The sequence below is a fragment of the Malus sylvestris genome, chromosome 2, assembly GCF_916048215.2.
Source record: "Malus sylvestris chromosome 2, drMalSylv7.2, whole genome shotgun sequence".
Taxonomy (NCBI): Eukaryota; Viridiplantae; Streptophyta; class Magnoliopsida; order Rosales; family Rosaceae; genus Malus; species Malus sylvestris.
In genome coordinates this window covers 7,717,155-7,730,821 of record NC_062261.1, presented here as the reverse complement: position 1 = coordinate 7,730,821, position 13,667 = coordinate 7,717,155, and the positions used below count along the sequence as shown (strand labels likewise).

The following is a 13,667-nucleotide window of genomic DNA, read 5'->3' as shown; positions in this document are numbered from 1 at the left end:
GTTGCTCTGCTTTTGTTCTTCCTGCAACGAAACAAGAGACAAAGAAAATAATTTAAATAGAACTTGTTTCATACCTGGTGATGAATATTCTTCTTTGGTTCTTGACTTGAAAGCACAAAGGTTGAACTGCTTGCTCTCTTTCCTGGCAGCACCTTGTTGCTTTTGGTATTTTCTCTAAAAGTTGCTCTTATTTTCGGCAGAGTTTCCCCTCTTTTTTTTGTGTCCTTTTTTTTTGTTGCAGCTGATGCCCATTTATAGGCATCATAGGAGGGTTCTAGAGCTTGTTACGTGGGGAGAAGATGGAGGGCATGACTTCCTGCCACTCTCTCTTAACCCCTCTTAACTGACCCCACGTTTTTTTTGTTGCAGGAAAGGAGGAACCTGTTTATTACTTCCCCCTTTTGTAGGAAATTTTTCCTTATTATTTTTTTATTTATTTATTTATGGATATTTGGTTTGTATGTAAAGCCCATTCTTATCTTTTGGGCTGGTTTACATCCTTGTTTTGCCTTATAGCCTGACCCAATTTGTATGGACTCTATTTTTTTTATGTTGTATATTTTTGTTGTTCAACACAAACTTATGAGCAATTGCATTATAAACAGCTTTTGCAATTGTTGTCTTGCCAATTCCAGATGCCCCCCAAATCCCAACCACACAACGACCATTTTCACCGACATCTAAAATCTCTTCCACCTCTTCTACACAAGATTGTATTCCAACTGGGTATTTGGCCACATTCAAATAAGTGCGTTGTAGTACTTCGACTGAGATTTCCTTAATAATCTTATTGATAAATGTAGCTTCATACCTACCAGTTTAAATAAAAAACTGACACATTTAGTCAATCAATTTTTTTGCTATATTTCTTTGTAAAAGAAAAAAAAGTAATAAAAAAAAGAAGGCTACCAAATCCATCACATTGTTTTATTTTTTCACTCACATTTTAATGAAAATGTTAGATCCCTAAGGGGGCGTTTGTTGCACCGGACTGTCTCGGATTGGATTAGCTTCAGAGACTAAGCTGGACTAATTTAGTGAAGCATTTGGTGTAGTGTCGGATTAACAAGTAGGATAATGAAAATAATACTGTAGTTTATTGTCGAAATTAATTTATTATTAATTTCTTCACATAATCTCTCTTTCTCAGCTTCCCTTCTCGATCTTGAGTTCACCAGCAAGCTGCTCCACTTCCCTCATTAACTTCACAATTTCACCATCTCTCTACTCATCGCCCTCTTAATCTCAAACTTTATCTGACATCATTTGCTCCATCTGGGTCAGAACAAAAACACCACAAACACTCTTCTCCAACTCTAACCCAACATTTTCCTTGCTCTACTCACTCAACTCGCTCACAAGTGGCTTAATCTCCACGACGGAACCGACTCAGCTCGGACTCCAAATCTGCCTTGCCCTGCACCAGCGACTCCACCTGCTGCTGGCGGTCCTTGGTTTCCTTGAGCAGCAGAGAATTCAGCGACTTAAGGTTCTGGAGCTTCTCAGATGGCTCGTCCATGGCTGTGGTGGCGGCATGAAATACGAGATTGAGGATTTTTTGCGGGTGATGGTTGGTGGTGGGAAATATGAGATGGGGGATTTTTTTGTGGTTGATGTTGGTGGTGGGAAATATGAGATTCGAGATTTTAGAGGATGATGACCATGGGGAAGCGAAGCAGCTTGCTAGGGATAGTTTGCAGATCTTAATTAAATCCCATCGAAATCCAAAATTAAGAAGCCCAGAACTCACAGAGGGGCTTGCAGGGAGGAGGAAGAAGCCGGTCTTAGCAAGTCCCATGGTTTGGGGAGGGCCTCACTAAGAACCTTTAAGGAGGCCTCTAGTCCACATGAGTCCTCTTTAGTCCCACTTAACTTAGTCCCATCACCTATCAAACATGGGACTGTAGTCCAGTCCAGTCCAGTCCCATTTAATGAGGTCAAACAAAAGCACCCTAATTGTTTCTCTCCCTCACCGTTTCATCCTCCATTTCTCTTTCCCCCATTTTTTTCTCTATTCCGTTTCGTCTCTCCCTTCTGGCTTCTCCACCGACGGCTACGTTATTTCTTCCCATCTCTCTCTCGGAAACCAGTATCAAATTATTCGAATCTCTCCCTCTCTCAACTACTCTCTCTCTCTCATTCTTCCCCAACCCAAATCTTCTGTCACTTGAAAATCCAAATTGCATAGCCGAAATAATCTCTCCTCACCCAATTTCCCCTTTTACCCTCTTTGTCTATATCTGATTTCCATTTGCTTCCACTGTCAATTTTGTACTCGGAATTAATTTCGAATTAATCAATTTTTGAGTTAGGGTTCATTTTTTATTTGGAAAAAAAAAAAAGATTGGTTGCTAATTCATTTATATATTTGGGTTGATTAATTAATGGAGTCAATTTTGATCGGTGGGAGAAAGATCCATTATTTCCGGTGGCGGAAGAAGTTCAAGAATCCACTGATAGATAGCATTTCTCATGGTTTGTTTCTGTGATTTCTAGGGCTCCAATTCCAAATATGTTCATTAGATTGTGGATTTTTCCAACAAATTTTAAGGGCTTGTTTGATATCCTATTTGAATTTTTTTTATCATTTCTCAAAACATTTCTTGAAAACAATTTTCTTTAAGACTAAAAAACTTGATTGGTTTGCGATTTAAAATTTTTAAATCTATGACTTAAACTAGACAAAGAGATCTATAAAGATGAGGGGGTTACATGAGAGGGAGAAAGAGGAGAGAGGAGAGAGGAGGAAAGAAAGTAAAAGATGATTTGAATGAAAGAGAAAAAAGAGAGAGGATCGGACAAGGTAAAGAGGAAGATGAGTAAGAGAAAGAACCGAGATAATGAAGAGAGAGGGTTGGAGGAAAGACGAAAAGGTAAAAAAAAAAGGAGGAGAGAGAAAGAAGAAAAGAGAGAGATATTATAGATTTGGAGTGAGAGGGATATATAGATTTGGAGTGAGAGGGAGGAGGAAGAGAAAATGAGTCAGTTTAAGTTTAAAAACTCTAAAAACTCAAATTTTATGTTTATAGGGAATAGATTATATTTTTGAGTTAGTCTTGAGTTCAGTTTTTGAAAATAGTCCTACCAAACAAGTTTTTAAGGCCTAAAACTTGAAAATTGTTTTTGAGTTTAAAAAGTTGGATTCAAGTAGAGTACCAAATATGCCCTAAACTTTATGACGTTTTATTGCAATTTTTCATCTTTAATTTGAGGGCCTCATTTTACTTCTCACACATCTTTTTAATTTTCGGATGTCGGATCGGATGAATTGAAGAAGATCAACGAACAGAAATTATCAAGTGGTGTGTGAGAAGTAAAATGGGGTGTGTGGATAGCACACCCCTAATTTGATCGCATCCAACTCATTTGAATCAAATCTTAGCTTTAGGAGAGCAATTTAAGAGAGAGAGAGAGCGGACAGGGGAATCAAAACCTTGGTTCGATGTCTCTTTTAAACTTCTTCCCCTTTACTTGCAGATTCACCCTTTTTTTTTTTACTGTTTCGATATTCTTAGTTCCACTTTTTTGATTTAATTCTTTTGCTTCGAACTAAATTAGTTGAATTGATGAAGCAGATCTCTTGCTTTCTGCAACTCTCCAACAAAGCCAATGACTATGTAGCTTTTAAGGTTGTAAATTTTCACAAGATAAGTTAATTTCTAGATTTGTTTCTATTTGGACTGTTACAAATTTGCAATCTTGATTTTGGTGTAAAGTTAGTTCACGAAGGGTTTGGCGGTGAAAATAGGACATTTGAGGTGTGATGTATAAAAGTTATTTTAGGGATAATAGTGGGTGGAAAATAAGATGTTAAATTCTTTTATTTTTTTTTATTTTTTATTTTTTATGGCGGAAGGAATAATAACGTGTGAGAAAATAGAATAACAGGATGAGTTTATCAGCACTAAAAAAAAATGACAGAGTATTACACAAAGAACCCAGATCCTCTCCTGATTTTAAAAAACCGAGCTTAAGGATCAAACGATTTGAGCCGTTGAAATTTGATCCAACGGCTACAAACAGGAGGCCTTCTAAAAGTTATAATAGTTGTAGCCGTTTGATCAAATTTTAACGGTCCAGATCATTTGATCCTTTGGCTCAGATTTTTTAGATCCGAAGAGGATTTGGGTTCTTACACGAAAAATGAGTGCCAACAACAACAAAAGTCACTGCCTGATTCGCTAGCTTTGGTGAATGACAAGTCTATAATTATATAGGAAGAAGATGGTCATGTAGGTTATAGGAAGAAGATGGTCATGTAGGTTTAACATAAACTAGCGTTCATGTGCGTAGAGCATGCAAAAGACATTTTTTGAATCACATTATTGCGAGTTCATTGTGATGGTAAGTCTATCCCCTCCTCCTTAGTATAGATAATACGAGCGCAAAAGACCATTTTTATAACCAGCACTACTCGCCTCTTAAGATGTTTTGAACGTGTTTAAAAATAGAGAAAATAATATTTAATTAACAACTGATTGAATCATATTATTATTATTAAGTCATTGTGAGGTACTAATTATAAAAATAAAAAAAATAAAAAAACTTTATAAAAAAAATTAATTGTAAAAAAACACTGTTTATATTACGAAAATACTTATGCATTATTTTAGGCTGTTTTTGAACTTTTTTGTTTGGAAGGCATTTTTGTCCCATCATTTTTTGTGAAGCCCGTGACTACAAATGGGCTTCTGGCTTTATATAGTAGTATAGATAAGAGTTATCTTCTTTATATGTAAATTATAGACTTGCCATTCAACAAAGCTGGAAATTTATGGAATAGCTGCAGTCAAGTATGTGCCGCTTGCTAGGGATTTAAAAACTAAAAATGAAACCCGCAACTAAATAGGTATTATTGTACGTACCTGAAATAGGTACGTACTCTCAACTAAAAATGAAACTCGCAAGTAAATAGGTATTATTGTAGTAGAAACTGAAACCTGAAATACAGAATCATATAATTAAACAAACTACAAGGAGTGAAGAAATGTACGTACTCTCCCTCTTTGACAGTATGTCCTGACAAATTTGCTACTTCTTTTAGAGCACTCCTCCATAAGAGGATCTTCTCCTCGTCCTTGTATTTGCACTCGAGTCCTGTAAATGCGTCACCGAAACTACTCGTTTGATTTCGTACATGGGACGGATCCACCTTGTAGAAAACTGGCCAAATTATTTGCTGCCTTGACCTTCTACATTCAAGGATATGTGTGAGCTCATCCAAGCACCATCTTGACGATGCATAATTTTCAGAGATTACAATGATGGAAATTCTCGACTCTTCAATTGCTTTTAGAAAAGCTAGTGATATTTCTTCTCCTCTTTTAAGATGGCGATCAATGAAGGTGTTGATTCCGTTACGGTCCAAGGCCTCGTATAAATGATCTGTAAAAGTAAAGCGTGTATCCTCACCTCTAAAACTCAAAAATACATCGTATCTCCATGAAGGAGGCAAGCAAGAAGAAGAGGCAAGTTGAATGGCCATAAGAGAATTAAAGACAAATAAACTAAAGAAAAGAGCCTCTCAAAGAATTGGAATATGCAGTATGGTACGGAGTGTGTACAATGGACTCTCTCTTGTTATATATATCAGGCTGCATGCTTTTCTTGCTGTGAAGGAAGCAGCAGTTTCCTACCACCTTCAATGTGAATGTGGACTCTCTCTTGTTATATTAGTTCTCATGCTTTTCTTCCTACCTACCAAGCAATTTCCTACCTACTACATTTCAATGTGAATGTGGTCAAGTTGAAGGAGATGAATTTTCATGACAATTTCATTGACGATTGAAAAAATAAAATTGTTACTTGGCGGTCTATAATTTAAAGAAGAGGAAGTTTCTTTGCAAACTACTACCGACTACTTTTGATGTAACAATCCACCATTATAATGAGGCTTGCTTCTTAGATTGCCACGATATAGGATTTGGACCCATGAAAACAACAAACCTAGTGACGGAACCCCTTGTATTTGGATCTGCAGCCGAATCAGAATCTGAGAAAGCAGTCAAGGAAGTGTCTTGTGATGCTGAATATGTAATTCCACACTGCATAGTTCCTTGAATATACCTTAAGATCCTTTTGACTAGATCAAAATGTATATCAGTAGGATTAGTCATATATTGACAAGCCACACTCACAGCATATGACAAATTTGGTTTAGTAAAAGTCAAGTATTGCAGAACACTAACTAGACTCCTATATGCATTTGGATCATCCAAAGCCTTACCCCCTTAGTAGCTAGAAGTTAGGTATGAGGCTTACATAGAGTTGCAGTAGGTTTGCAACCATCCATTGCAGCTTTGTGAATCAAATCTCTTGCATACTTAGACTGGTTTATGAAAATATCCCAATTTTCTTTATACTCAACCTGTAATCCCAGAAAATAGGCCAATATGCCCAGATCTTTCAATTCGAACACATCTCCAAGCTCCTGAATTATGGCCTGAACTTTACTTTTGTTGGATCCAATGAGAATAATATCATCCACATATAACAAAAGGACAACAATATCGGTTCCATCATGTTTAACAAACAGACTTGTATCAGATTGAGACATTTGGAATCCCATCGCAGGCAAATATCCTGTAAATTTGGCATTCCAGGCTCTTGGGGCCTGTTTTAGTCCATACAAAGATTTCACCAACTTGCATACATATTCAGGATGTGTAGAGTCCACAAAACCTTATGGTTGTTTCATATAAACCTCTTCCTCCAGTTCACCATGTAAGAATGCATTCTTGACATCCAACTGTCTTAATTCCCATTTAAACTGAGCTGCAAGAGAAATGATTAGCCTGACTGTGGTATGTCTCACAATAAGACTAAATGTCTCAAAATAATCTAAACCATGTTCTTGATTATACCCTTGAGCCACTAATCTAGCCTTATACCTTGAAATGGAACCATCATGATTCTTTTTCAACTTATAAACCCATATACTACCAATGATAGCTTTATGTGTAGCTGGAGGGATTAGCTTCCATGTGCCTTGACCTTTCAATGCATCAAATTCTTCTTGCATTGCTCGTTGCCAGTTAACATTTGTTGCTGCATTTCGAAATGTTGTTGGTTTTGCTAGATCACTAATTTGAGCTATAAAAGAGAACCCTCCAGTACAATAGTTGTCTTGTTCATCAATCTGTAAAGTTGACAATTGAGGAAAGCTAGCTATAAAGGCTGAATAGTCTTTTCATGAAATAGCTCCTGTTTGTAACTGAGTTTGCATCCTTGAAACAAAATTAACAAATTAGTAAACAAGCCCTTAATTTTATGAAGCGGTTTCCAGCGCCATTTGTCAGGTGCATTTGGCATTGACATAATTTAATCTTATGATAAATTACAAAGTTTTTTAGACGAAATTTTGAAAAAAATAATAAAAAATTCTATATTTTTTCCCATAAATACCTAAGCCATTCCTATACTATTTTTCATCATTCCATACTATCTTATCTCATTTTAATTCAATATGGTAGTTTAATTCAATTATGTCCGAAAACCTTAGAGACAAGTGACACTCAAAATATGTCCAAAAACCTTATTTTAATATGGTAGTTTAATTCAATTAAAATAATAAATTATTGAGGGGGCTTTAAAATAGCCCATTTCGGTTAGAGATTGATTTTTTGTCAAATGGCTATGTTTTGGTTTATGGCCCTTTGGCCCCCTCGGTTAGAGATGGTGTAAAATATAGTCTAACACTGTTCATTAAAAAAATAATTTCATGCAGGACTATAGGGCTAAACATGACCCTTTGGCCCTCTTTCGGTTGGAGATAGCCTTAGGAAGACACAACCTTCAATAGGTCGTTTTCACTCTGGAAAGCACGCTCCATAACCAGTTACCCGGGAAGCATCCTTGTTTTCCATGTTAGTGTCGTCACTTGCTCCTCTGTTTTGATTTATCTATTCAAAGGCATAATCCATCAAACCATCGTTGCAGCTGCGGTTATGAATTTGGTCCAAGTAAGCAGGGTATGAAAATTCTTTGTTGAATATCAAGGTAAAGGTTTCAGTCTAGAGTCTGCTCAAGTTTATTTTATTAGTGTAATTTCATTGAGCATATTTTAAGCAAGTACAATATACAGGCATTTTTTCACAGCCTATGGGTTTTCTTGGTAGTACTTAGAGCCTATAGGCAAAGTGAAAAAGCTCACCTTAGCCTTTGATTAATACATTACATAATTGGATAGGAAGCTTGCATAGCGAGGCCACAAACACCTTCTGGGGCATCGGCGTTTCTAAGAATCTTCATGTAACCATTCTCACCCCACCTTCCGGACCATGAGTTCTTGATTAACCAATAGGTGGTGCCATCTTCAGTTGTCCCATACCCAATGATGGTAACAGCGTGGTTCAATTCTGTCCCACAATTATCATCAGTGAACAGCCCGCCAGAATAGAGCTGAAAGGCTTGTGAGGCAATGATGGCAACGGAGACTGGTTGCATGGATACAGCCTTGAGCAAATCGGTTTCACTGTTGGGAGTTACCCTTGCATAATTAGTTATCTTGACAGCAGCCTCATTTGCCAGGTTCATATCACATGTTCCATCCGAACCCTGGTATGGGTAATTTTCTTCACTGGCAATTCCTCCGTTCTGTTGAATGTATGCAAAGGCTTTAGCCATGTCACCACCTTGGCAGCCAAAGTTACTTGTATCACAGTTCACAAGTTATTGCTCAGACGGTGAGATCAATTTGCCAGTTTTGATTTTGGTAATCCCTTCGACTGCTGCCATGCAGAAAATGCCCAGCAACAACCTGCATGTATTCAAACAAACATATATGAATTAATTTCCGTAGGAAAGAATGCATGAAGAAAGTAATTAAAAATATATATGTACGAGTAAGCTTAGCCCAATATTAATATGGTGGTTGGTGCTCTTACCACAGTTCCCTTGATCTTTTACAGGAGTAACAGCATCTTGCTCCCTCTAGTCAATGCTTGGGGGAACATCCGTCAGGCTTAGGTTTTTGTACGTAAAAGATGCATCTGCGGATGATGTTGATTCTGTCACATCCTGGCCCGGGCTCCCACCACATCCCGTGCTCGACCTTACCGTAGCACGATATTGTCCACTTTGGGCCCCGACCATGCCCTTACGATTTTGTTTTTGGGAACTCACACGAGAACTTCCCAGTGGGTCACCCATTATGAGAATGCTCTCGCCCGAGCTCGCTTAACTTCGGAGTTCTGATGAAATCCGAAGCCAGTGAGCTCCCAAAAAGCCTCGTGCTAGGTAGGGATGAGAATATACATATAAGGCTTATAGGATCCACTCCCCTGGGCGATGTGAGACGTTATAATCCACCCCCCTTAGGGACCCGACGTCCTAGTCGGCACACTTCCGGCCAGGGATTGGTTCTGATACCAAATTGTCACATCCCGGCTCGGGCCCCCACCACATCCCAGGCTCGACTCCACCGTAGCACGATATTGTCCTCTTTGGGCCCCGACCACGCACCTCATAGTTTTGTTTCTGGGAACTCACACGAGATTTCCCAATGGGTCACCCATCATGGAATTGCTCTCGCGCGAACTCGCTTAACTTCGGAGTTCGGACGGAACCCGAAGCTAGTGAGCTCCCAAAATGCCTCGTGCTAGGTAGAGATGAGAATATACATATAAGACTTACAGGATCCACTTCCCTAAACGATGTGGGATGTCACAGATTCAGTGGGCTTCTTGTATCCAGTATGATGTCTGAGAAATTCTTCATGGGTCGTATCAGAAAATTGATTGATGTTTAGCTTGAATGTCTTCTTCCCTTCACTGTTGAATTTCTCCACGAATTCCACATTGTTCTTGAATATGTGGAAATGCCTTTCCTTCTTTGCGCTGTCCTGGTAAACGCGCCCAAACTTTTCCATCCATTGCTCATGTTTTGTAGCAATGGAAGCTTCGTACAATGTGCGGGACGTGGCTTGAGATGCCAAGGTCGGACAAGGATTGTCTGCCCTTCACTTTCGGTGCCCTTCACTTTCGGTGCCCTTCCCGTGCCCTCCTGTTTGTGTGGCCACAGTTAAGCCACGTTAACATTTTATATTACTATTTATTTTTGTCTTATTATATCTATAAAAAAAACAATATAAAATGTTGACATGACTTAACTGTGACCACACAAAACAGGAGGGCACTGAAAGTGGAGGGCAGACAATCCTTGTCCGCCAAGGTCCCCAAGGTGATGAGTATGGCAACAATTAAAATGTTTCTTTCAAAAGCCATTGCTCACAAAGCACCACTGATGATGAGAGGGGCACTCTGTATCGACAATGGCTTTGATTTAAAGTTGTGATTGGTGTGAAGAAGCAAGCATGATATCGCGGTTTATATAGAGATGATCATAACCTCCTGTATGTGCACTTTGATGGAACTCTTAGGATGGGAATTTCGTGGGGAGCTAAATTTCTAGGAATATTAAGTTGATGACCACAGTAAACTTATTATCAATCAGTCTCGCCTGAATGCGATTTTTGTTTTGTTTTCTATTGGGAGTTTCCACACAAAGATGTTTGAATGACTTAATCCATCGATGAATCAAGGGTTGTCTATTGATCTGATGACTACAGGTCCTTGTCTATTTGCTGGAGTTTTTTCCCATTGGGTTTTAGTCGCCGTGAAATTTCCAAGCACATTTCACAGTTGATGACCACATAATTTTTTTTATCAATCAGTCTGGCCTGAATGCGATTCTTGTTTTGTTTTCTCCGGGGATTTCGCACAAAGAAGTTCGAATGACTCAACCAACCAATGAATCAAGGGTGTCTATTGATCTGATGACTACAGGTCCTTTTCTATTTGCCGGAGTCTCTGCCCTTTGGCTTTTAGTCGCCGTGAATGGTGCTGATGACTACAAGTTTTACGGTCTGCAGTCCTTAACCGCATACGTACCGTATTAAGGACTACAATCTTTGATGCTGATTTTTTAAGTTCAAGTACTAAAAATGGTAACCCAGCAGCAAAATCAGTGGCAAAGAGACTCAGTGGCATGGCCATAAATAAGTAAAATTCGGTCACAAACACTGTTCATTTGAAAAGTGTAATTGAAAACCCTTCTTTAGACTAAAGTAATACCTTGATTTCTTTCTTTGTTTTGGCTTAGTTAGGTGTTTGAGAGAGTGAAATCATTCACTTGTATTGTAAGAGCAAGTCCACCCTTAAGGACTTTGTGCTAGCACCCAACCCATTTATCCACTCCAGTGAACAATAACAGACTCCAATGAATAGTAATAGACCAATGCATCTCCACCCCTAAAAAAATGCGCTGGCACAAACGATCTCCACCCCTACAAAATGCGCTGACACCCAGCCCATTTAAAAATTTTTAAAATTTTTTCTAAAAGAATAAAAAAATAAAATAGTTTTAATTTCGGATAGGATTTTTAACCAATCTCGTCACGCCACGTGTCAGTATCTGAACGTACTATTTTGTGAATAGATTTCCGCTAAGATTTTCAACCAATCGTGACACGCCACGTGTCACTTCCGTTTTACAATAATTTAGCCAAGATTTCGATGAGATTTTCAACCAATCACGTCATGCCACGTGTCATTATCCGAACGTACTACTTTGTGGATAGATTTCCGATAATATTTTCGACCAATCCCGACACGCCACATGTCACTTCCGGTTTACAATAATTTAGCCAAGATTTCGATAAGATTTTCAACCAATCATGTAGTGCCACGTGACATTGTCCAGAACCTCATCCTTTCTTTTTTTTGTCCATATAAACCCTACATCCCTACATCCATCCTCACACCAAGCTCAATCCTTCTTTTTAGCTCAGAATCCTTGTTCATCGTTTTCAAACCTTGAGTTCTTATTACAATGTCTTCTTCAAGAAGAGTGTATAAACAGTTGCAGGAGCAACAGAAAAGGTTGTTGGCACAACAGGCAGAATTGGCCAATCTCAAGGAAGGTGGAGGTGGAGATAAGGCTTTCTTCATGGAGGAGGATGAGGATGATCACCATAGAAGGCAGAAGGCCTCACATTCCCGCCGTGTCATGGAAGCCGTGGGTCAGATAGCCAAACCAAGACGCGCTGCAAACCTCGATAGAAAAAAGGAAAAACGAGGTAAAGATCTATTGGAAGATTATTTTATTCCCAATAGCATATTCCCTGATCATATTTCATATTTTTAGACGTCGTTTTAGAATGCAACGAAATTTGTTCGACAAAATCATGAGTGATATTTGCAACCATGATCCATACTTTGTGCAAAAAGATGATGTTTTTCATGTTCTAGGTCTTATTCCGGAGCAAAAAATTACGGCATCCTTGCGAATGCTTGCATATAGAGCATTTGCAGATCAAGTGGATGAGATCGCGAGGATGGGAAGAACAACTGTTCTGGAGTCCCTGATGCGATTTTGCTCTGCGATTGAAGCCCTTTACACCAATGAGTACCTTCGGACACCCACGCCAAGGTACATGCAAAGGCTTCTAAGGAAGGGTGAGATACGAGGCTTCCCTGGCATGATTGGAAGCATCGACTGCATGCACTGGACTTGGAAAAACTGTCCAAGTGCGTGACAATGAGCATATGACGACAGAAAAGGAGCCAAAAACATTATTTTGGAAACGGTGGCTTCATTTGATACATGGATTTGGCATATTTTTTTTGATGTTCTAGAAGCTCAGAATGACCTAAATGTCCTTGCCCAATCCCCAGTGTTCGACGAACTGCTGCAAGGAAAATCGCCGAGATGCATATATTGGGTTAATGGTACCCAATACGAGGGATCATACTACCTTGCAGATGGCATTTACCCAAGGTGGTCAACACTTGTCAAAACAGTGCCACATCCACAGACTGAAAAGGAAAAACACTTCGCAAAATGTCAAGAAGGGTGTAGGAAGGATGTCGAGCGTTGTTTTGGTATCCTGCAAGCTCGTTAGGCGATTGTCAGGGCTGCAGCTAACATGTTTGATGTCGAGGCTCTTCGATCCATCAGGATGACGTGTATTATTCTCCATAACATGATTGTTGAAGATGAGTATAATTATGATGTTGTCGATGAATATGAGCCGGATCCGATGAACAACTCAAGAACACGTATCTACTGTGCTCATGACTAAACCGAAGATCCAGTGCAACACGAGCCATTGGAACGCGATGGACGTTACAATGAATTGATCGTTCAGCGGTACACTGATGTGCAAGAGCCATACTGGCACGTAACCCGCCAGAATGACTTGATTGAGCACCAGTGGGGATTGCATGAAGGCGAAGATAATTAAAATGAGGCTTGTGGTTGAAGAATAAATTGTATCTTTTTTTTTTTAAGTTTATGTAATTCTATGTAGTGTGTTTTGTTTTTAAGTTTATTTGGTTTTGTTTTTAAGTTTATTTGGTGAGTTTATGTAATTCTATGTAGTGTGTTTTGTTTTTAAGTTTATTTGGTGAGTTTATGTAATTTTATTTGGTGAGTTTATGTAATCTTATTTCATGTGTTTAAATAAAGTACAAAAATAAATAAATAATTACATTAAAATTGCATAATAAATTAAATAAAATTAAATAAAATTTCAAAAATAAATAAGAAATAACATAAAAATTACATAAGAAATTAAATAAAGTTCAAAAGAAAAAAAGAAAAAAAACGTAAAAATTACATAAGAAATTAAATAAAGTTCAAAAGAAAAAAATAGAAAAAACATAAAA

General features: G+C 38.4%; 2 protein-coding genes and 1 pseudogene across 2 annotated transcripts; 1 reads left to right on the top strand and 2 right to left on the bottom strand.

Moving 5' to 3' along the window:
* Positions 1-510: 510 nt before the first annotated feature.
* On the bottom strand, positions 511-5,534 carry LOC126588925 (disease resistance protein RPV1-like). The gene is made up of 2 exons (XM_050254091.1): positions 4,998-5,534; positions 511-811 (listed from the first exon to the last, which is right to left on the bottom strand). The coding sequence occupies exons 1-2, from the start codon at positions 5,483-5,485 to the stop codon at positions 511-513; spliced, it is 789 nt and encodes a 262-aa protein (XP_050110048.1). The 5' UTR covers positions 5,486-5,534.
* Positions 5,535-8,018: 2,484 nt separating this feature from the next.
* LOC126608325 (zingipain-2-like) lies at positions 8,019-9,108 on the bottom strand (annotated as a pseudogene).
* A 2,646-nt stretch (positions 9,109-11,754) lies between these two features.
* Positions 11,755-13,453, top strand: LOC126608341 (uncharacterized). Its single transcript, XM_050276214.1, has 2 exons — positions 11,755-12,076; positions 12,249-13,453. Exons 1-2 carry the CDS (start codon positions 11,830-11,832, stop codon positions 12,533-12,535), a joined length of 534 nt encoding a protein of 177 aa, XP_050132171.1. The 5' UTR covers positions 11,755-11,829; the 3' UTR covers positions 12,536-13,453.
* The last annotated feature ends 214 nt before the right edge of the window (positions 13,454-13,667 follow it).